We start from the raw sequence: 16,941 nt of genomic DNA on the forward strand, positions 1-16,941 counted from the left end.
ACTCCACACAGACACACATACTTTTCCTGGTGGTTCTCACCATTGGGATTTTGAATTTACTACAGCCCCTTGAGTTATAATTTCCTTCTTTCCGACTGAATAATTTACGGATGTTTTCCGGCACTATGTTTTTGTTGACCTTAAGTAGCAGTTGTGCAGTGAAAATGTTGACCAAATCATCTAATTTTAATAATTTGGACTGGAGGAATAAAATATTAGTATGCTCTAGATATCCTACCCTGTGTATAGTTCTAATTGCACGTTTTTGAAGGATAAAAAGGGGCTGTAGTGAACTTTTGTAGTTATTGCCCCAGACTTCTGCACAATATGTTAAGTATGGCAGAACTAGAGAACATTATAAAAAATGCAATGCATCATAGTTTAAAATGAATTTGGCTTTATTAAATATGGAAATGATTTTAGATACTTTAGTTTGTGTCTGATGTGTTTTTCAGCTTAATTTACCCCTCCATGCATCAAAAGTTATTTCTTTGGCCAAAAATCATACAAAATTTCGACTTGATAATGTTGTGGAATTTGAATAATAACTATTTTCGATTGTTCTCAGCTTAGGGATGCTGCTGGAAAAGTGAATTTCCCTTCGGGGATGAATAAAGTATCTATCTATCTATCTATCTATAAGTATGTAGGCATCTGGCGAAGGTCATGGGATGACGTTGTTACAGGAAGTCACAAGCTGATATGCCGAGTGAGCCGGGGCGGGCGACCTTCACGAGAGATCACTTGATTCGAGGACACTATAAAGGCCGATGTTGAATGTCAAACTTTGAACATTAATTCAATAAAGAGCGTTCCCTTTTTGCCAGATATCCTCTCTGCATATATTTTTGGGCAATGCCCAACGACATTCTCAAAAAACGCCTGTTATTGGTCAGTATCATATAAGATTTTGGTCTGCTGTTGGTTTGCATCACGAAACTGCCCACAAGTCATTGAAGTTCTACCCACAATGCCTTTATTCAATTTTGAATTGTGTGTTTCGTAAGGACTATTACAAAAATTGTACAGCTTTTGTAACAAAACTGCTATAATGCAAAAGGTAGAAACATTGGAAACAATCAACATCAGGAAGTTTAGGAGGCAAGAAGTTTCATATTTTTAAGTCATTCTTTCACTCCTGCCTCTTTGCCTCCACTGTACCAGCTCAAGTAAAATAAAAGTTTTCTTTTACATGTACATATGTTATTTAAACATGTGTATTTATGTCACACATATGTACTTTATACTATTTTATTTTTTTAATATGAAAGGCACTGGTTAAATAACATTGATTTATATCCTCCACTATACAGCAGTTTCACTTTCCCACCTCAGGACCGAGTGACGTCGTATCCCGGCGTCGACTGCACAAATAAATGACACTGGAAATGTCGAGAATCATGCTGTAACTGCTAGCACTAAAACGTGATAGCCTTTAGCATGCTAGCTGCTAGTTTTCAAACAGTCATTACCAAAATACTATCAAGTATTTGAAAGTTTTTACCTTGGCCTAGCAGGGGTTCAGCACTAATTGGCGTAGGACCATTACACTAATTAGCCCTAAACCATTTCAGGAGGCAGCCATTTTGTGGACAGTAGCACAACGGAACAAGGTTTGCATGAATTCACGGTCTGTATTTTGTTCTTTTAAAGCGGTTTGACAAGTACAGCGTAGGGTCGGATGGCCTTCTCCACCAGTTCCTGTTCCTTCTTGGGCGTCAGGCCCTTTGGCACCGGCAGCAGCCAGTACTTGTCGGCGTTGTGCTTCTGGCGGTAGGTCGGGTTGATTCGGTTCTGTATGACCACGCGGAACTTGCGGCCTGCCGCCCTGGACTGGAAGATTTTGGTGTACTCCACCGCGTCCTCCAGGTTAGGCGTCGAGTAAACGCCGCGGCCGAATTTTTGGCCCGGACCCGGCTAGCTCGTGAACACAAAAAAAAAAAAAATCTGATTAGGTGACAAAAGAGGACATAGAAGACAAAGAATGCTAACGGTATGACTGTTAAAGCTGTTCACACTATTAGCATTAAACAAATAAACATGCTAAAAATGTAACTAGCATTAGCCAATACAGTACATACCAATAATGATATTCACACTAGACAAAAATACAGGATAATGTTACTCACGCTATTAGCTAGGATAAGTAAACAAAAAATGCTAATGTCATTACCATCAAATGAATAAAAATGCTATTGTATTACCATTATAAGGATCACTAAAAAAAATGCTATTAGCATAGTTAGCATCATGAAAAAAGAATAAATGCTATTCGCATTTTCAGCATCAGTTAAAAAAAAAACATGTTAATTGAAAATGACCAAAAAACACCCAAAATTTACCATGCCATGAAGCTCTAACCCCATCCGGGGGAGTAAAAGCCCACATTTAACCCCACCCCCACATTTGCTATCCATCTCTCAAAAGAGCCCCCCAGAAAAACCTGTAGAAATATGGACAATCCAGAAAGGCAAAAAAAAAAAAAAAAAAAAAAAAGAAGAAGAAGAAGAAGGTTCCCACGCCATCCAAAACGAAAACAGACCTTAATTATAAAGAACTAAACCTCCAAAACCAACAAAGGACCCCAAAAGCGAACCACAAAACAGGAAATACTGCTAAATAAAAAACACACCCCCTAAAAATAAACAACAACACAACCAAAAAAAAAAAAACACAGACTCCAAAAATGACCCTGGAAAGAAGACGAGTTAACACCACCCAAAGACGAAAAATAACCACAAAACGAAAATTAGCACCAAAAAGACTAGCTTTTGGGTCAATTGATCATCGACAGGCACTGCACAAAGACTGATTTCGAGCACCGACTTGATAATTGGCGACGATGATGCCTCGCGCGCCGTCCTTGGAGGTCCCGTGGTAGGAAACTGGCCACTCGCCCGCTTTGGAGTAGGTGGTGGTGGCGTATCCGCGCTCGCCCAGCCACGCGTTGCCGTCTGGGTATTTGTCTTGCACCTGGAAAAGCCCAAAAAAGTACACGTTACACAGTAAACCCCTGCCTTATGGTGTTTTTGGGATCCTATGAGCTTTGTAAAGAGAGTTAGTGTGTATTCCTAAGCTTGTAGCGATGCTGAAGGAAGAAGCAAAACATAACCATGGAAACGAAGCTCGCGATGATCAAGAAATATGAAGAAGGCACGCATATTGTCACCGTCCTAGACAATTATGAAGGGGGACTGAATTTTCCGATGGCGTCAGGGTTACCTTCAGAGCGAATCGTATCCATCCGTTGGGCCTGCGGTAGATTTCGCCTCCCCGGTAGAAAGTGCAAGTGTCCTTCAGGTCGCTGAAGTCAAAATCAAAGCGGCTGTCGAAGAACTCGTCTTCGTCGATCAGGAGGCCTTCCTTGTCCCTGAAAAAACCATGACGAAAAAATTCAAAAGAACTGAAAAAAAATTAACACCCAAAATGAACACGACAAAAACGACAAAACTATTCAAAGTAAAATAAAAGCTTTTCAAATACTTGAATATAAGTGCAAATAAGCCGAAACAAAACCAATTGACAAGAAAAACCTACCAACGAAAATAAAAATGGTAAATGGTCTGCATTTATACGGAGCTTTTCAAGTCAATAAAGACTTCCCAAAGCGCATTACAATGTGCTTCACACTTACCCACTCACACACACACAGTGAGTCAGCCATGCAAGGCGCCTACCTGCTCATTGGGGCCATTAGGGATTTGGCGTCTTGTCCTTACTGTATATTAAACTTGTGTATTCAACACATTTTTACCACGTGTCTCCTAAAAAGACATGAATACATGAAAAATTTCCGCCAAAAACAAAACCACCAAAAAGGCCCAAAGCAAAAACTGAGACTTTCAGAAATCCTGTGAAACAAGACAGAAAAAGCCTCAAAAGACAACAAAAACTGCGTCAAAACTGACAGACAAGAACAAAAGACTCAGAAAAAACTGACATGACAAAAGACTAAACCCATAAAATGAACCAAATACACTGTCAAAATAAAACATTAAAAACACGTAGAAGTCTTCTTCTTAAAAAGTCAAAACGGACAAGGACCAACAAGCAGACCCAAAACTGTTGAAACCCAAATTAACATGAAAAAAACCTGACAAAACAGGCAAAAAAAGACTCAAAAATAAAAAATTAAAATAATGGAGAAAAACTGGCAGATAAAAGACAAAAACTATAACAAAAGACCTAGAATAAAAGATTGAAAAAAAATGCACAAACACAAAACACACAAAAAAGCTAAAACAGAAAAAAAATACGATAAAGACAAAACCCATAAAACGAACCAGATGCACTACATAAAAACAAAAGAAAGCAAAGACACCCAAAAAAATAAAATAAACATCCATTATCTGCACCGCTTATCCACAGTAGGGTCGCGGGGGTGCTGTAGCCCATCCTAGCCATCTTCGGGCAGTGGGCAAGGGACACCCTGAACTTGTTGCCAGCTAATCGCAGAGCACACAGGGACAGACAACTCATTCGCTCATTCCCACCTAGGGACAATTTGAACCGGCCAATTAACCTGACATGCATGTTTTTGGATTGTGGGGGGAAACCGGAGTGCCCGGAGGAAACCCACGCAAGCACCAACCCACATAAAAATGATACAAAAGTAGACAAAAGAAATACAAAAAAGCTCCATTTCCAAGTGTGGCGTTTGAGTCCATCCAAAAACTCACACTTGTCCCGTCGTCTTAGAGAGGAAAGTCCTGACGGACATGGGTTGGGCAGAGACCAGGTGGGGTCCACGCCCCGCCATTCTTGCCTGGCGGGACGTCACGGGGGCATCGCAAAGCGCCGAAAGCGCTTCCAGGCGAATCCGACGATCCACCATCGCTATCTTTTTCAGATAACCTCGAGTCAAGCTTTAAAATCCACCGCCTCTTATAGGTTCCAAGGCGCGCCCGCCAACGAGCTCTCGTTAGCCGAACGGGAAAACCTGGACGGGGCGGGGCCTTCACACCTGAAATCTGGATCCGATCCACTTCCATTTTGAGAAAGCTGGACTCATCTTTACGCTCCAAACTCCTCTCGTTGAAAAAAAACAAAAAACACAAGTCTGTTGTCACAGTTTTAAAATTTTTATTCTCACTTCACACATTTTCTTACACGAAATCAGACAGCAGAGAATCATTAAATCAAACAAATAATGACTCAGGTTTGTCATGTTTCTGTGCAGCAATCGTGTGTCTCGTGTGCAATTTGGCCACCAGGAGGTATCATCATTTTTCTAAAGATTGAAAAAACATACAAAAAAATCCAACTGGCCAAAAATCAACAAAAAAAGAATCATTTCATACTCAAAAAAATAGAAATAAATAAGAATAATTATAGAATCGAATCAAATAAAGATCGACTTAATTGGTTTGTCATGAATTGCGCAGCAATCATGTGTCTAGTATACGCTTTGGCCACCAGGGGGCATCGTCATTTTTTTTGCAAGGGATAAAGAATCTGCAGGTTATTGTAAGCACTTGTCCATCTTTTAACTTTCCTATTGTTAAATTCAGAAGCACGACCGTTTTTGCAGAGGATAAAGAATACACGCAATGTTTTTGGAAGGACCGTCTTGTTTTTTTGTCAACGTTTCAGTTGTTTTGAGTCTTCAGGCGAACAAATGGCGGCGCAAGAAGTCCAAGGTCTTCTTCCAGGCGTCTTCCTGAGCCAGCGAATGCGCCGTGCACTCGCCCCCCCACAGAACCGTGACTGCGAACGCACAAAATGAGTGTCTGTTTAAAAAATGGCCCGCGTGGGGAGCGAGACCACCCCCCAAAGCAAGCCTTTATCTGATGACATTGTAGAAACAAAAAAAGATCGAAGAATCAAAATTGACCCAAATATATGAAAAACTACAAGAAGACAACCAAAATAAAGACCCAAAAAAGGACCGAAAAAGGACTCAAAAACCAAAATAACAATTAAAAAAAACAAAGAATTTAAAACAAAACAAAAAACACAAAAAGACAAAAAACACCCCAAAAAGACATAAAAACGACCTGGGAAAAAAGGACCTGAAATACAATTAAAAATATATGTATATTTTTTTTCAAATAAATAAAAAAATTTTAAAAACTACGGAAAAAAATGCATAAAAATGAAAAATGACCAAAAACAACCCAAAAAAGGGAAAAGATACAAAAAAAAAACGACCCAAAACACCCCAAAAAACTAAGAATAAAAACGGACCCAAATAAAGAGCTGAAAAACTACGAAGAAACAAAAACTACCCAAGAAACACACCCTGAAATATGACTTAAAAACAACCCCAAAAACTTAAAAAAAAACAATTGAGACGCAACCCAGAAACTGTAAAATGGACCCAAAAAACATAAAAATGAAAAATGACCAAAAACAACGATACAAAAACGATACAAAAACGTACGCTTCTGCCGACTGCCTACGGATCGGAAGGAGCTGACTCTGGTGTGTGGCGAGTAAGGCAGCTCCAGCAGGTGTCCGGCGTCGGGGTAGGACAGGACGGTCAGCAGGTGGGCGTTTCCTGCCTTCTCCATCATTTCCCTCATCTGGAACACAGAAAAAAACCTTGCTTCAGTAATTTGTCGATGACCTCATTGAAAGTGCGCCTCTCACATCTTCAGCGGACTCGCGGGCCGGCCAGTTCTGGTCGTCCTCGCCTGCAACCACCAAAAGAGGACACTGGACTCGTCCTACCTGTCAAAACACACAAATACTCTCCTCATAACCAACAACATGGGGATAGAAGTCGAAATCTGGACTTGATTAGAGATGGAGACATAATGAATGTGGACCAGGACTAAGGCCTGGAAAAATCATGGCCCAAGACAGGAACAAGGACAAGGACATCAACTTGGACCAAACCCAACAACACTAACATGTTTAAGAAGGACAACGGCATCACAAAGGTATGGACCAAAACCGAGACATAGAAGTAGTTCATGACAAGGAATAACACTTGGACAAAGTAACAGAATGACGACATTTGAGACATAGGATGGATGACAAGAAGTAAACTAAGACAGAAAACAAAAACAGAATGGGGACACATAGAAGAAGACTAGGACATGGCCAGGAAAGTAAAAAGTACAAAACAGAATCAGGAATATATATATATATATATATATATATATATATATATATATATATAATATTCAGGACCTATCGACAGACCAGAAGTATGACATAAACTCTGATTAGAAGCAAGACCATAAAATTGACCGGACCCAAGGCTTAGACCAGGAGTCCGAAGTAGGAACTCACGTCCACTTTGAAAGCAGGGTCACTCGGGATTGGTAGCAGCAAATTTCTCAGGATGGCTTGGTCCTGCTCGTTCACTTGAATCTTGTGACTGTTCCTGATGGGACCGAAAACAAGAACATGAAGTGTCTTGTGTTCGTCATAAACAAGACAGTGAACGTTACCGGTCAAAGTAAGACAAAATGTCTGCGAGTGTCCCATCCACGGGCTGCACGTGACTTCCACTGATGCACACTGCACACCTGGGCTGGAGGGACAGGTACCAGTATAGACTTTTTCGTTTATTCGTCCATGATGTCTTTGGTGCACAACCTTGACGACGTCCGAGTAGGCGGCCATCTTGAGCGTGATGCTGACTCCGAAGGACAGACCCAACATGGCTATGCGGTCCTGCAGCACAGCAGGGTGCTCCTGCAGGAACTTGAAGGCCTCCTGTCAGAATTAGCTTTGGTTAGCAAAAATACTAAAACATGGAACAGAACACAGACGGACAAGAGCTTGACATGGACCATAAGACGTACAGACCAGATCTGGACATGGACCGGAACACGAAAAGACTAGATCTGAACATGGACCGGAACATGAACTGACCAGTTATTTACATGAACCGAAAGTCGGACAGACCAGACCTTTACATAGACCAGAACACGGCCAGACCAGATCTTGACATGGACCAGAACACGGCCAGACCAAATCTTAACATGGACCAGACCACGGCCAGACCAGATCTTGACATGGACCACAACATGGCCAGACCAGAACTTGACATGGACCAGAACACGGCCAGACCAGATCTTGACATGGACCACAACATGGCCAGACCAGAACTTGACATGGACCAGAACACAGCCAGGCCAGATCTTGACATGGACCACAACACGGCCAGACCAGATCTAGATATGGACCAGAACACGGCCAGACAAAATCTTGACATGGACCAGAACACGGCCAGACAAGATCTTGACTTGGACGAAAACATGGCCAGACCAGACCTAGACATGGACCAGAACACAGCCAGAACAAATTTTGACATGGAACAGACCACGGCCAGACCAGATCTTGACATGGACCAGACCACAACCAGACCAGAGCTCGACATGGACCATAACACGGGAAAACCAGTTCTTGACATGGACCAGAAAAAAAGAAAGACCAGAACTACATGTGGACTAGTGCACTAACAGCCCACAGCCAGCCGGAAGAGAAATTAGGATCAGAGCATTTGAGAATATAGATATATTTTTACTAGCTTAATTCAAGGACACAGATCAGAATTAAGTTGAATTGAAGTTGAACCAAGAAAAGTATATGAAAAGCTCAGGCGACATGATGACAAGGATGGTAATTAGTCCAAGGACCAGACTGTACCTCAAAGTAGCTGTTGTCCACCATTTTGCTGGTCTCCATAGTAATCTTTGGAGTCATGTAGTCCAAAGCCAGCGCGGCAAAACCATGCGAGGCCAAAAGCGCTGCTCGGTACTCCACCAGCTGGCCCCCGCCGCCCCATAGGTCCAAGATGGCAGGGAATGGCCCGGGACCTGGTGATCAATTTGAGTCAAGGTCCACCCACCCAGACTGCCAATGAACCTTCAGACAAAGTATATTTTGGTTCTAGACTACCTGCGGGCAGGAAGAGCGTCGCTGTCAGTTGGCGGTCCGTAACTGGTGTCCTCAGAACTCCTGGTGCAATATACCAGCGCTCCACCAGCTGGGACGCCTGCGGAACCTGATCAGTGAAGTCTGTGAGGTGGCCTTGATAGACTGAGATGCTGATCTCCATCGGGGTCAGGACGTCCATCTTCCTCATCCTGTGTACGAGACGCCGTTAGTCCCCCTTACAGGTTTGGTGCTGTCCACCAAGTGGAGACCTACCTGAGTCCAGGTTGGCTGCCTGGAACTGGTTTGATGCTCCACAAAAGACCCATCTGGTGCACTCCAGTGTACGAACCACCTAGGCTGCAATCCTCGGTCACTGCAATAGAAGGAGCAACAAAATTCTGTCAAAATCCAGCAACAACTGTATTTAATTTGGTATAAGACCCAAGCTTGTACCATCCAGGCATCCGGCAGAGTCTGTCAGGTAGTGAGCGAAGCCCTCCCAACCATGTCCGTCTTGGCAGCGGTGAAAGGCACGCAGGGTGACCCGGGCACCAGGGAGCGCCCCCTGCACTTTGACCACAAACTTCTCGTCTACCAGGCCACGGGATGGACGAACGGTCAGATGGACGCTATGCTGCCGGGGGGACATCTGGACTTCTTGGAGGAGGAGCTTCATGTATATAGTGTGAGTTATAACATTGTGAAATCAATGTTTAAAAAGTCACATTGCGAAGTTAAAATCTGAAAAAGCCATTTTCTGGCGCTGGGTAGTAGTTAGCCCAAAGGACAGTAAAAACAGTGGGAAAAAAAACGCAGGATGTCTGAATGACGGCACTCGGCAGAGTTCACTTCATGAGCAGGTGTGGAAGGGGAGTGACGCTGAATAACGAAGCAGCTTAGAATAACAGTAGCGGTGAGGCATAGCCTGCAACCTAGGGGCTAATGGGGGTGGCTAGACAAGGAAACAGTGGGGAAAAAGATGAAGGGTCGTGAATGGGGAAACTCAGTTGAGAAAGGCAAGTGACACTAAAAGGCAAAACAGGAGAAGCGAACAATAACGGTGAGGCAATATATGCCTGCAGACTAGGGGCAAATGTGAGTAGCTAGAGAAGGAATCAGTGTATATAAGCAGAAGGTACATGATTCATGAACGTCATCTATGGATGGTGAGTGACACTGAAGAACGAAGAGGGAGCAGCTAACATTAGCAATAGTTGCTAGCAGCGAGCCATAGCCTTCAGCCAAATGATTAAAGTGCGTGGCCAGAGAAGGAAACTGGAGAAACATGACTGTTTCTTACGTTATATAAATTTAAATAAAAGAAGTATTTTTCAACCAGTAAGGGTTTCTGGATCATTCACACTGGCCCGTTAACGTTTTCTAAGGACACAGTGACATACTAAGAGCAATGGAATCACATAAAAGCTAATATTACTTCTAACAGTGAGCAGTCAAATTGAAAAAGTAAAGTAGTTACAACATTGAGGTTTAATAAGTCAAATTTCAGTAAATCATTGATTAAAAATGACATTGTTATTTATTTTGGACTATAAAAGTCTTTCTAGAATTACCAAAATTTCTTTTTTCATTTGAAGAAAATAAGACTCACCTGACTCGATTATTCTGATCGGTTTGGAGTTTGTCCTTTGAAGCTTTGATGTTTTCAAATGCAAAACCATAAAAATGTTCATAAATTATTTACTAGGTTAAAAAAGTTACAAACTGTTCGGCGTGGTGAATAAAACTCGGAGTTTTTGTTGATGTTTAATAGCCGCTGACTGAAGTTCACGTTTGTTTTAGTTGGGGGGGGGGGGGGGTCAAAGTCTGTTTTGAGCGTTATATTAATTTTAAAAAAATTTCATCTAAATTATTTAAAATTTGATTTAAATGATTTAAAATAACTGCTTAATCTACGTCGGTAATAATTTATACTATCATTAACCGTAGTTTGTGACGTCAAATTGATTGCGCAATCATACCACAACGATAAAGATCCATTTAAAAGCTTCATTTACATACATATATTTTTTTCTTCACTTCATCTTAAAAAAAATATTTTTTAAGGTAATTGTAGAAAAAGAATTTTGTGAGGATTGGATTGTTCTTAAAATATGTATTTAACGTTATTAATTCAAACACATACACGATGACAAAAAAAGAGTCATGACATTTAATTAGATTCCTTAAAATAAAACACCACTCATAACACAAAAAAATACTTTTCAAACATATATTATTCTTTAAATGTTATCATCGTTTTAAAAGCGTTACCATAAAGTCCGAAATTTTCCCGAGTTAGTTTTGACGCCAACTTCCGGCAAGATGTGACGTTAACAAGACTTACCGGAAGTGTCAGAAACTTTTTGGGAAAGCTTTTGTTTGTCGTCTTGTTTTCATAAGGTAACGTCCAAATCACCCCCAAAACGATATAAATGCTTTTTGGGCTCCCCAAGAAACCTCACAGGTTTCAGTTTAGTCACGTTTTGTGTCCGTTTTTTCTTTCCTTCGCTCTGTCCGTCTCAGACTCGCGTATGTCTCCGCCCCCGGAAGTGAAAAGATGATGTCCACAAGATGGCGGTAGAGAAATGTGAATCGTCACAAAATGGAGTAGAAAAAAACTCGAGAACACGAGAGACAAACTTTATAAAACGATTTTATTTACTTCCAATAAAAATAAAAAAGGTTGATTTAATCAATAAAAACAACTTTCTGGAATAAACGACACTATACTCTAATATAAATAATGTCCACAAGATAGCGGTAGAGGGAGGTACATTGTTGCAAAATAAAATAAAAACCTTCACAAAAAAAACCCGTGAAATTACCTTGAATCAAAAAAATCAACACTTATTTTTTATCATTATTGGAAGCCCAAGAGTGTAAAAATACCATAAATAAAAAAAGATCTTTTGAAAAAAGATCAAGCCACACTTTTCGGATTATGTCGTTTCAAATGATGGCCACAAGATGACAGTAGAGTAGAGGGACGTTATAGTCACAAAATGGAAAAGAAAAATAAAGAGTTATGACTTCCTTCAAAAAACGTTTATTTTTTTTAGTCACCATGGAAGCCCAAGACTGTCAAAATGTCCTAAATAAAATCGAAATGAATTGAAATGAACAACACAAGGACTGTATAAAATAGTGTCTTTTAATGTAATTTCCGTCATTAAAACAAGTCCGTTTTCATTTTCAAACGTATTTACCGTATTCTGTTTTACAATAGAATAACTGTCACTCAAACTACAAGAGGCGGGGCTACAGGTAGGGCGTGACCGACGTCCAGGAAAAGTAGTCGAGCTGAAAGCTCGAGAACAGGCCCAACCAACCCATTTCAAAAAGGAGGAGGATCTTGACGTTGTCTGTCTTGAATAGGACCAGCAAACTCTTCTTTTATAAGAAAAGAAAATCTTATATGAGTAGTAGAATTACCGCAGTTTTAAGATTTGTTCTGGGCTGAGCTATTTGTGCTTCAGATCACTTGGGTCCTAAAACCAATGGTAGCCTGAAATTTCATTACATTGACGTTGAAATTAAATCTAATTTGTTTAAAATGTCATGTCCTTGGGGTCCAATAGTCATTTTAAAAGTTAAATTCCTAACTTCACAAAAATTGTGTTGTAAAAGCGTTTCAAGACTGACAAAACGGAAATAATCTTTAGTAAGCCCTAAAATCAGACACGACGACTAAATCGAGACAAGATTCTATTTGGACAACATCAGGAAATGTCCAACAAATATTCAGCAGTCAGACATTTATCGGAGCCAAATCAGATCCGACTAACCCTATGACTCAATTCCCACTCAATGAACTAGTCAGTCTTTAGGACGTTGTGTCTTAATTCAGATCTTAATTCAGATCCAAAGACTCAACCACATTTAGACCCGACTAAATTCAGAAAAGATTCGATTTGAAAGACGCTAGCAATGAAAGTTTAGCAGTCAGACATTAATCAGCTCTTAAGTCAAAACCGACTAAACTTATGACTCATAGACTCGACGGGTATCTCAAAAGTCTTTAGGACTTTACACCTGAAATTAGATACAGTCGAACCAAGGTTTACACCAGACTAAATTGAGACAAGATTCTACTTGGAAAACACCAGGAAATGTTAGAATAAAATTCAGTCGTGAGACGGTAATCAGTTCCAAAATTTAGACCAGACTAAACTTGTGACTTATGCCAACTTAAGGGCCTTTCTGCATTCAGGACGCTGCCTTTTATTTCTGATTCAAAGTCTGACCCAGATTCACCCCAAGGTTCTAATTGGAGGACAGCAGGATATGTACAATGAAAATCAGAAGTCATTAATGTGCCCCAAAGTCAGACCCGACTAAAATTGTGACTCAATACACAATCGAGGGCCTTGTCAGTCTTCAGGAGGTCGTGTCTCGTTTCCTTGTAACCGGACCACTGGCAGCCTGAGTAAAAAGGTCCACACCGATCCGCTCCGAGGAAAACCCTTCATCTGGCGTCGTGGTTTCCAGGTTTTCCCCTGGACCAGGTACTCCAACGTGGCGCTCCGGTTGAGCGTGAAAACAGAGTCACCTCGAACCAGGGCGGTAAAGAGCGAGCCTCTGCTGTTGGGAAAGTGTCCCGACAGGGAAGTCCACTGACCGGTGCTCAGGTTGTAGCAGTCCATCAGGCATCGGAGGAAGTCGTCGGACGGCCCGTTTCGCATCACGTACAAATCATCCCGGTGACCCACCATGCAGTGTCCGTAACTCTGCCGGCGGACCAGGCTGGTGACCAGACGCCACTCGTCGGCGATCGGGACATACTCGTGGATCTCGGTGGTCTCCATAGGCTGCCACAGACAGACAAAAATCCTGCCGGTGGCTTTGGTGGAGGCTGCCCCTGCCGCTGGTCTGGGTAGGTCTGCCGCAAACCGCCAAATCCCAGTCCGGACCTCAAACATCTCCACGGATGACATCGCCGTCTGTTGGCACTCGCCGCCGATGGCGTAGAGGTGTCCGTTTTGTCCTACCAGGCTGAAGTTGAAGCGCAGTTGGGCCGGACCCGCCAACCTGGTCCAGACATTCTTTTCAGTGTCGTAGCAGAAACTGGCATCCACCACGTCTTTGCCGATGCCTCGAACGCCGCAGACCACGTAGAGCTTGTTATCCAGGACGGTCACGCCCGCCATGGAGGTGCTAGCCTTCAACGGGAGATCAGTTAGCCTTTTCCAGACGTTTTCAGTCTCATCCAGGTAGCAAACGGTCCTGGAAGCAGCGTGGACGCTATCGCCCTCGCCGCAGGTGACGTGAGCTCCCACTGCCGCGAAAGCACTAGGGCTAAGCGATTCCACGATGGAAACCAGCTCTGGTGGCAAAGTCCGCCTGATTTCAACCTCCAAGTCTTCAAACATATTCCGGATGTACAACGCGGCGGCATGGTAGAGCTCCAGCAACCCGAAAGTGGCGGCGGAATGGAACATGAGTAAACAGTTGTCCGAGTCCAGCAGCTCGACCAGGTGTCGGGTGAGCGGCGCTGCTTGGAGGTAAGCGGCGCAATGGACGGTCTCCACCAGGTGGCCGGCGTCCAGATGGGGTATCTCTCCTCGCACGACCGCCAAAGCTGTGAAGAAACCGAAAGCCCCCACGCCCAGCAGGTGGATTTCCTCCTGCCGACACTCCCTCATCCCCGAGCGGTAGAGCGCGGCAAAGTAGTCGAAACTCTGGAGTAGCAACGTCTTGTCCTCACAGAAGCGGGTGTCCTCCACCACCACTGTCTGACTGCCGCTAATGAGGCGGGGACACTGTTGGTCGACCGCATCAGAGTCTTCAGATTGGTTGCCTTGCGATGACATGAAAGCAGCAGAATCCTAAGTTTTGCCTGCGAAGAGGCGGAGAGGAACCCTTTCATTATGACCGGCGGCTAAAATAGAGCGGCTAAACATAGACAACAAGAACTGAGCTAGGGGTCACATTGTGAAGGGCTGGAGGGGTGGGTGTTAAAACAGGGAGAGTCTTGTTTACAAACGCCAGTTTTGAATTTTCGTATCGTCACAGCCAGTGACTTGTGTTGAGGTTCGAGTTCGGTCAACTCAAGTCTTATTTTTAATTTAATTAACTGAGCAAAAAAGCAAGTAATCTATAAACCAGGGGTTTCCTACCAGAGTGCCCCCTAGGGATAGTCGAGGTTCCAGCGGATTTGTGATTTTCAAGTCAAATTATTTTTTTATTGGTTGACCGAGTCTATTTAAACCCTTATTTTAAATAATTAACCGGCTAATCACATAGTAACAACATAGTAATAACATGATCAATTGTTATCTATTATTCAAATAAATCAATTCCAGTTTGTGGGCTTCGTGGACAAAAACATTTATTCCAGTATTGATAATGATTATGAAGCAATTATTTAGGAGAGGAGAATGAGAATAGTTGCGTAATAGACATCTGTATTTCTTCATCTTTTTATTGATGTATTTTACATTAAACACAACCAACTAAATTCCAATTTATGGGTTTTACAAAGCAAAGGAGAAAAATAAGTTACAGTTGTAGAGCTAGCTATCTTCCTACCTTTTTAGCTACTTGGCACGCATCTAGTTAGCGTATTACATTTTCTGCATACGATTTTACCTTTTTGGGAAGTTATCAAGCTAAATTTTGGGCTCCTTTCTAACTCGCAATCTAGCTTTGGTTTCAGCTTTTATTAGATTGCTTTTTACTCTTTTGGATGTCTATATAGCTCCGTTTTAGTTTTTACAGCTAACAATCATGTTACCTTTTTAACTGTTTAGCGAGCTATTTAGCTAGCTTTTCACAATTTTTGGGCTCCATTCTGGCGAGTTATCTAATTTGTCTTTAGCTTTCTATCTGGCTATTCTGATGGCTTTATATTTTATAGCTAGCTAGCTGCCTTTTAGTTTATTATCAGTTTACCTTTCTACTTATCTATCAAGCTACCTTTTTCGTATAAAATTCGTATCAAAGTGGGTGCCCTTTGCGCTTATTCATGACAAAAAAGTTCAACCCTTGATATAAACTGTAGCATAAAAAAACGGTTTAACCTGAACTTATAAATGAAGTCTATGGGCTTCTCCTTTTAAACAAAGCATCAATTATCCTCCATTTTGAAAGGAAAAATATCTGTATACAGTCTTGACTTGCTGTTAGCTTGCTAATACAATCACTAATTCTATTACATGGGTATGAGGTGTGCACCAAATCATAATTCCTCGGTACCACAGTCTCCCTCTACTATGAGGCCATAGAACTGTGTTCCTCATTCTGCATCTGCTTTGGACAGTAGTGCATTAAATATTAATTTCATTAATCATATCACATCAATTTATCAATTTTGAAGAGTAAAGTGAAATGAGAAAGAATGGTAGGTGAGGTACAGTATAATAGTAGTATAATAGTAATAGATATTCTTCAAGTTGTGCAGTGTGCCCCGTGTTGTAAGGCGAGCGTAGTAGAGGACACCATGAAATAATAAATGGGGAAATGTGAATTGAACAAAAAAAGATAAGAAATATGCGTTATGCAGAACATCGTGGTTGTTTTTTTATCCACGGATCTCAATGCGAACCCATTTAACCCTCGTGCAAATATGATGCAATTTTAGACCATCACCAGTACTACTCCGTAGTATCTTCTCATCGGTAAGCTCAGTCAAAAATGTAGGTGTCATCTTTGACCCCGATCTGTCCTTTCAAACACACATGAAGAATATTACTAGAACAGCTTCCTTCCATCTTCGCAACATTGCTAAAATTCGTCCTATGCCGTCTCAGTTAGATGCAGAGATTATAATTCACGCGTTTGTTACTTCCCGTCTCGATGACTGTAATGCACTACTCTCCGGGCTCCTGAAGTCCAAAATCAAGAGCCTTCAGCTGGTACAAAATGCTGCAGCGAGGCTTTTGACTAAGACAAGAAAGTTTGATCACATGACCCCGATTTTAGCTAACCTGCATTGGCTCCCTGTTAGCTTAAGATGTGATTTTAAGGTTCTGGTGGTATTATACAAAATTATGCATGGACTTACTCCCTCATATCTTTCAGATTTAATTTCCCCCTATGTTCTGGTCCGGAGCCTTTGCTCTGAAAACGCTGGTCTACTAGTGAACCCAACAGCCAAGAAGAGATCCA

The 16,941-nt window shown here is 41.8% G+C and overlaps 3 protein-coding genes across 7 annotated transcripts; all 3 read right to left on the reverse strand.

The window, feature by feature from the left end:
* Nucleotides 1–953: 953 nt before the first annotated feature.
* LOC148363236 (uncharacterized) lies at nucleotides 954–4,945 on the reverse strand. Its single transcript, XM_088340856.1, has 4 exons — nucleotides 4,680–4,945; nucleotides 3,223–3,370; nucleotides 2,827–2,973; nucleotides 954–1,917 (listed from the first exon to the last, which is right to left on the reverse strand). The coding sequence occupies exons 1-4, from the start codon at nucleotides 4,832–4,834 to the stop codon at nucleotides 1,648–1,650; spliced, it is 720 nt and encodes a 239-aa protein (XP_088196982.1). The 5' UTR covers nucleotides 4,835–4,945; the 3' UTR covers nucleotides 954–1,647.
* A 115-nt stretch (nucleotides 4,946–5,060) lies between these two features.
* LOC148363237 (acyl-coenzyme A thioesterase 2, mitochondrial-like) lies at nucleotides 5,061–11,381 on the reverse strand. Of its 5 annotated transcripts, none has more exons than XM_088340854.1 (12): nucleotides 11,180–11,381; nucleotides 10,445–10,487; nucleotides 9,289–9,505; nucleotides 9,109–9,208; nucleotides 8,857–9,044; nucleotides 8,605–8,774; nucleotides 7,549–7,668; nucleotides 7,401–7,483; nucleotides 7,240–7,333; nucleotides 6,592–6,672; nucleotides 6,383–6,524; nucleotides 5,061–5,706 (listed from the first exon to the last, which is right to left on the reverse strand). In XM_088340854.1, exons 3-12 carry the CDS (start codon nucleotides 9,482–9,484, stop codon nucleotides 5,606–5,608), a joined length of 1,275 nt encoding a protein of 424 aa, XP_088196980.1. In that variant the 5' UTR covers nucleotides 9,485–9,505; nucleotides 10,445–10,487; nucleotides 11,180–11,381; the 3' UTR covers nucleotides 5,061–5,605. The 5 variants fall into 5 exon arrangements, with proteins under 5 accessions (XP_088196980.1, XP_088196981.1, XP_088196979.1 ...); XM_088340855.1 differs by lacking the exon at nucleotides 11,180–11,381 and adding an exon at nucleotides 11,107–11,171; XM_088340853.1 differs by lacking the exon at nucleotides 10,445–10,487.
* A 1,440-nt stretch (nucleotides 11,382–12,821) lies between these two features.
* On the reverse strand, nucleotides 12,822–14,645 carry LOC148363238 (kelch repeat and BTB domain-containing protein 13-like). Its single transcript, XM_088340658.1, has one exon. It carries the CDS (start codon nucleotides 14,643–14,645, stop codon nucleotides 13,206–13,208), a length of 1,440 nt encoding a protein of 479 aa, XP_088196784.1. The 3' UTR covers nucleotides 12,822–13,205.
* Between the last annotated feature and the right edge of the window lie 2,296 nt (nucleotides 14,646–16,941).

This window comes from Urocampus carinirostris, chromosome 7 (assembly GCF_059441175.1).
Source record: "Urocampus carinirostris isolate Australia breed hairy pipefish chromosome 7, RoL_Ucar_1.0, whole genome shotgun sequence".
In the NCBI taxonomy this organism is placed as follows: domain Eukaryota; kingdom Metazoa; phylum Chordata; class Actinopteri; order Syngnathiformes; family Syngnathidae; genus Urocampus; species Urocampus carinirostris.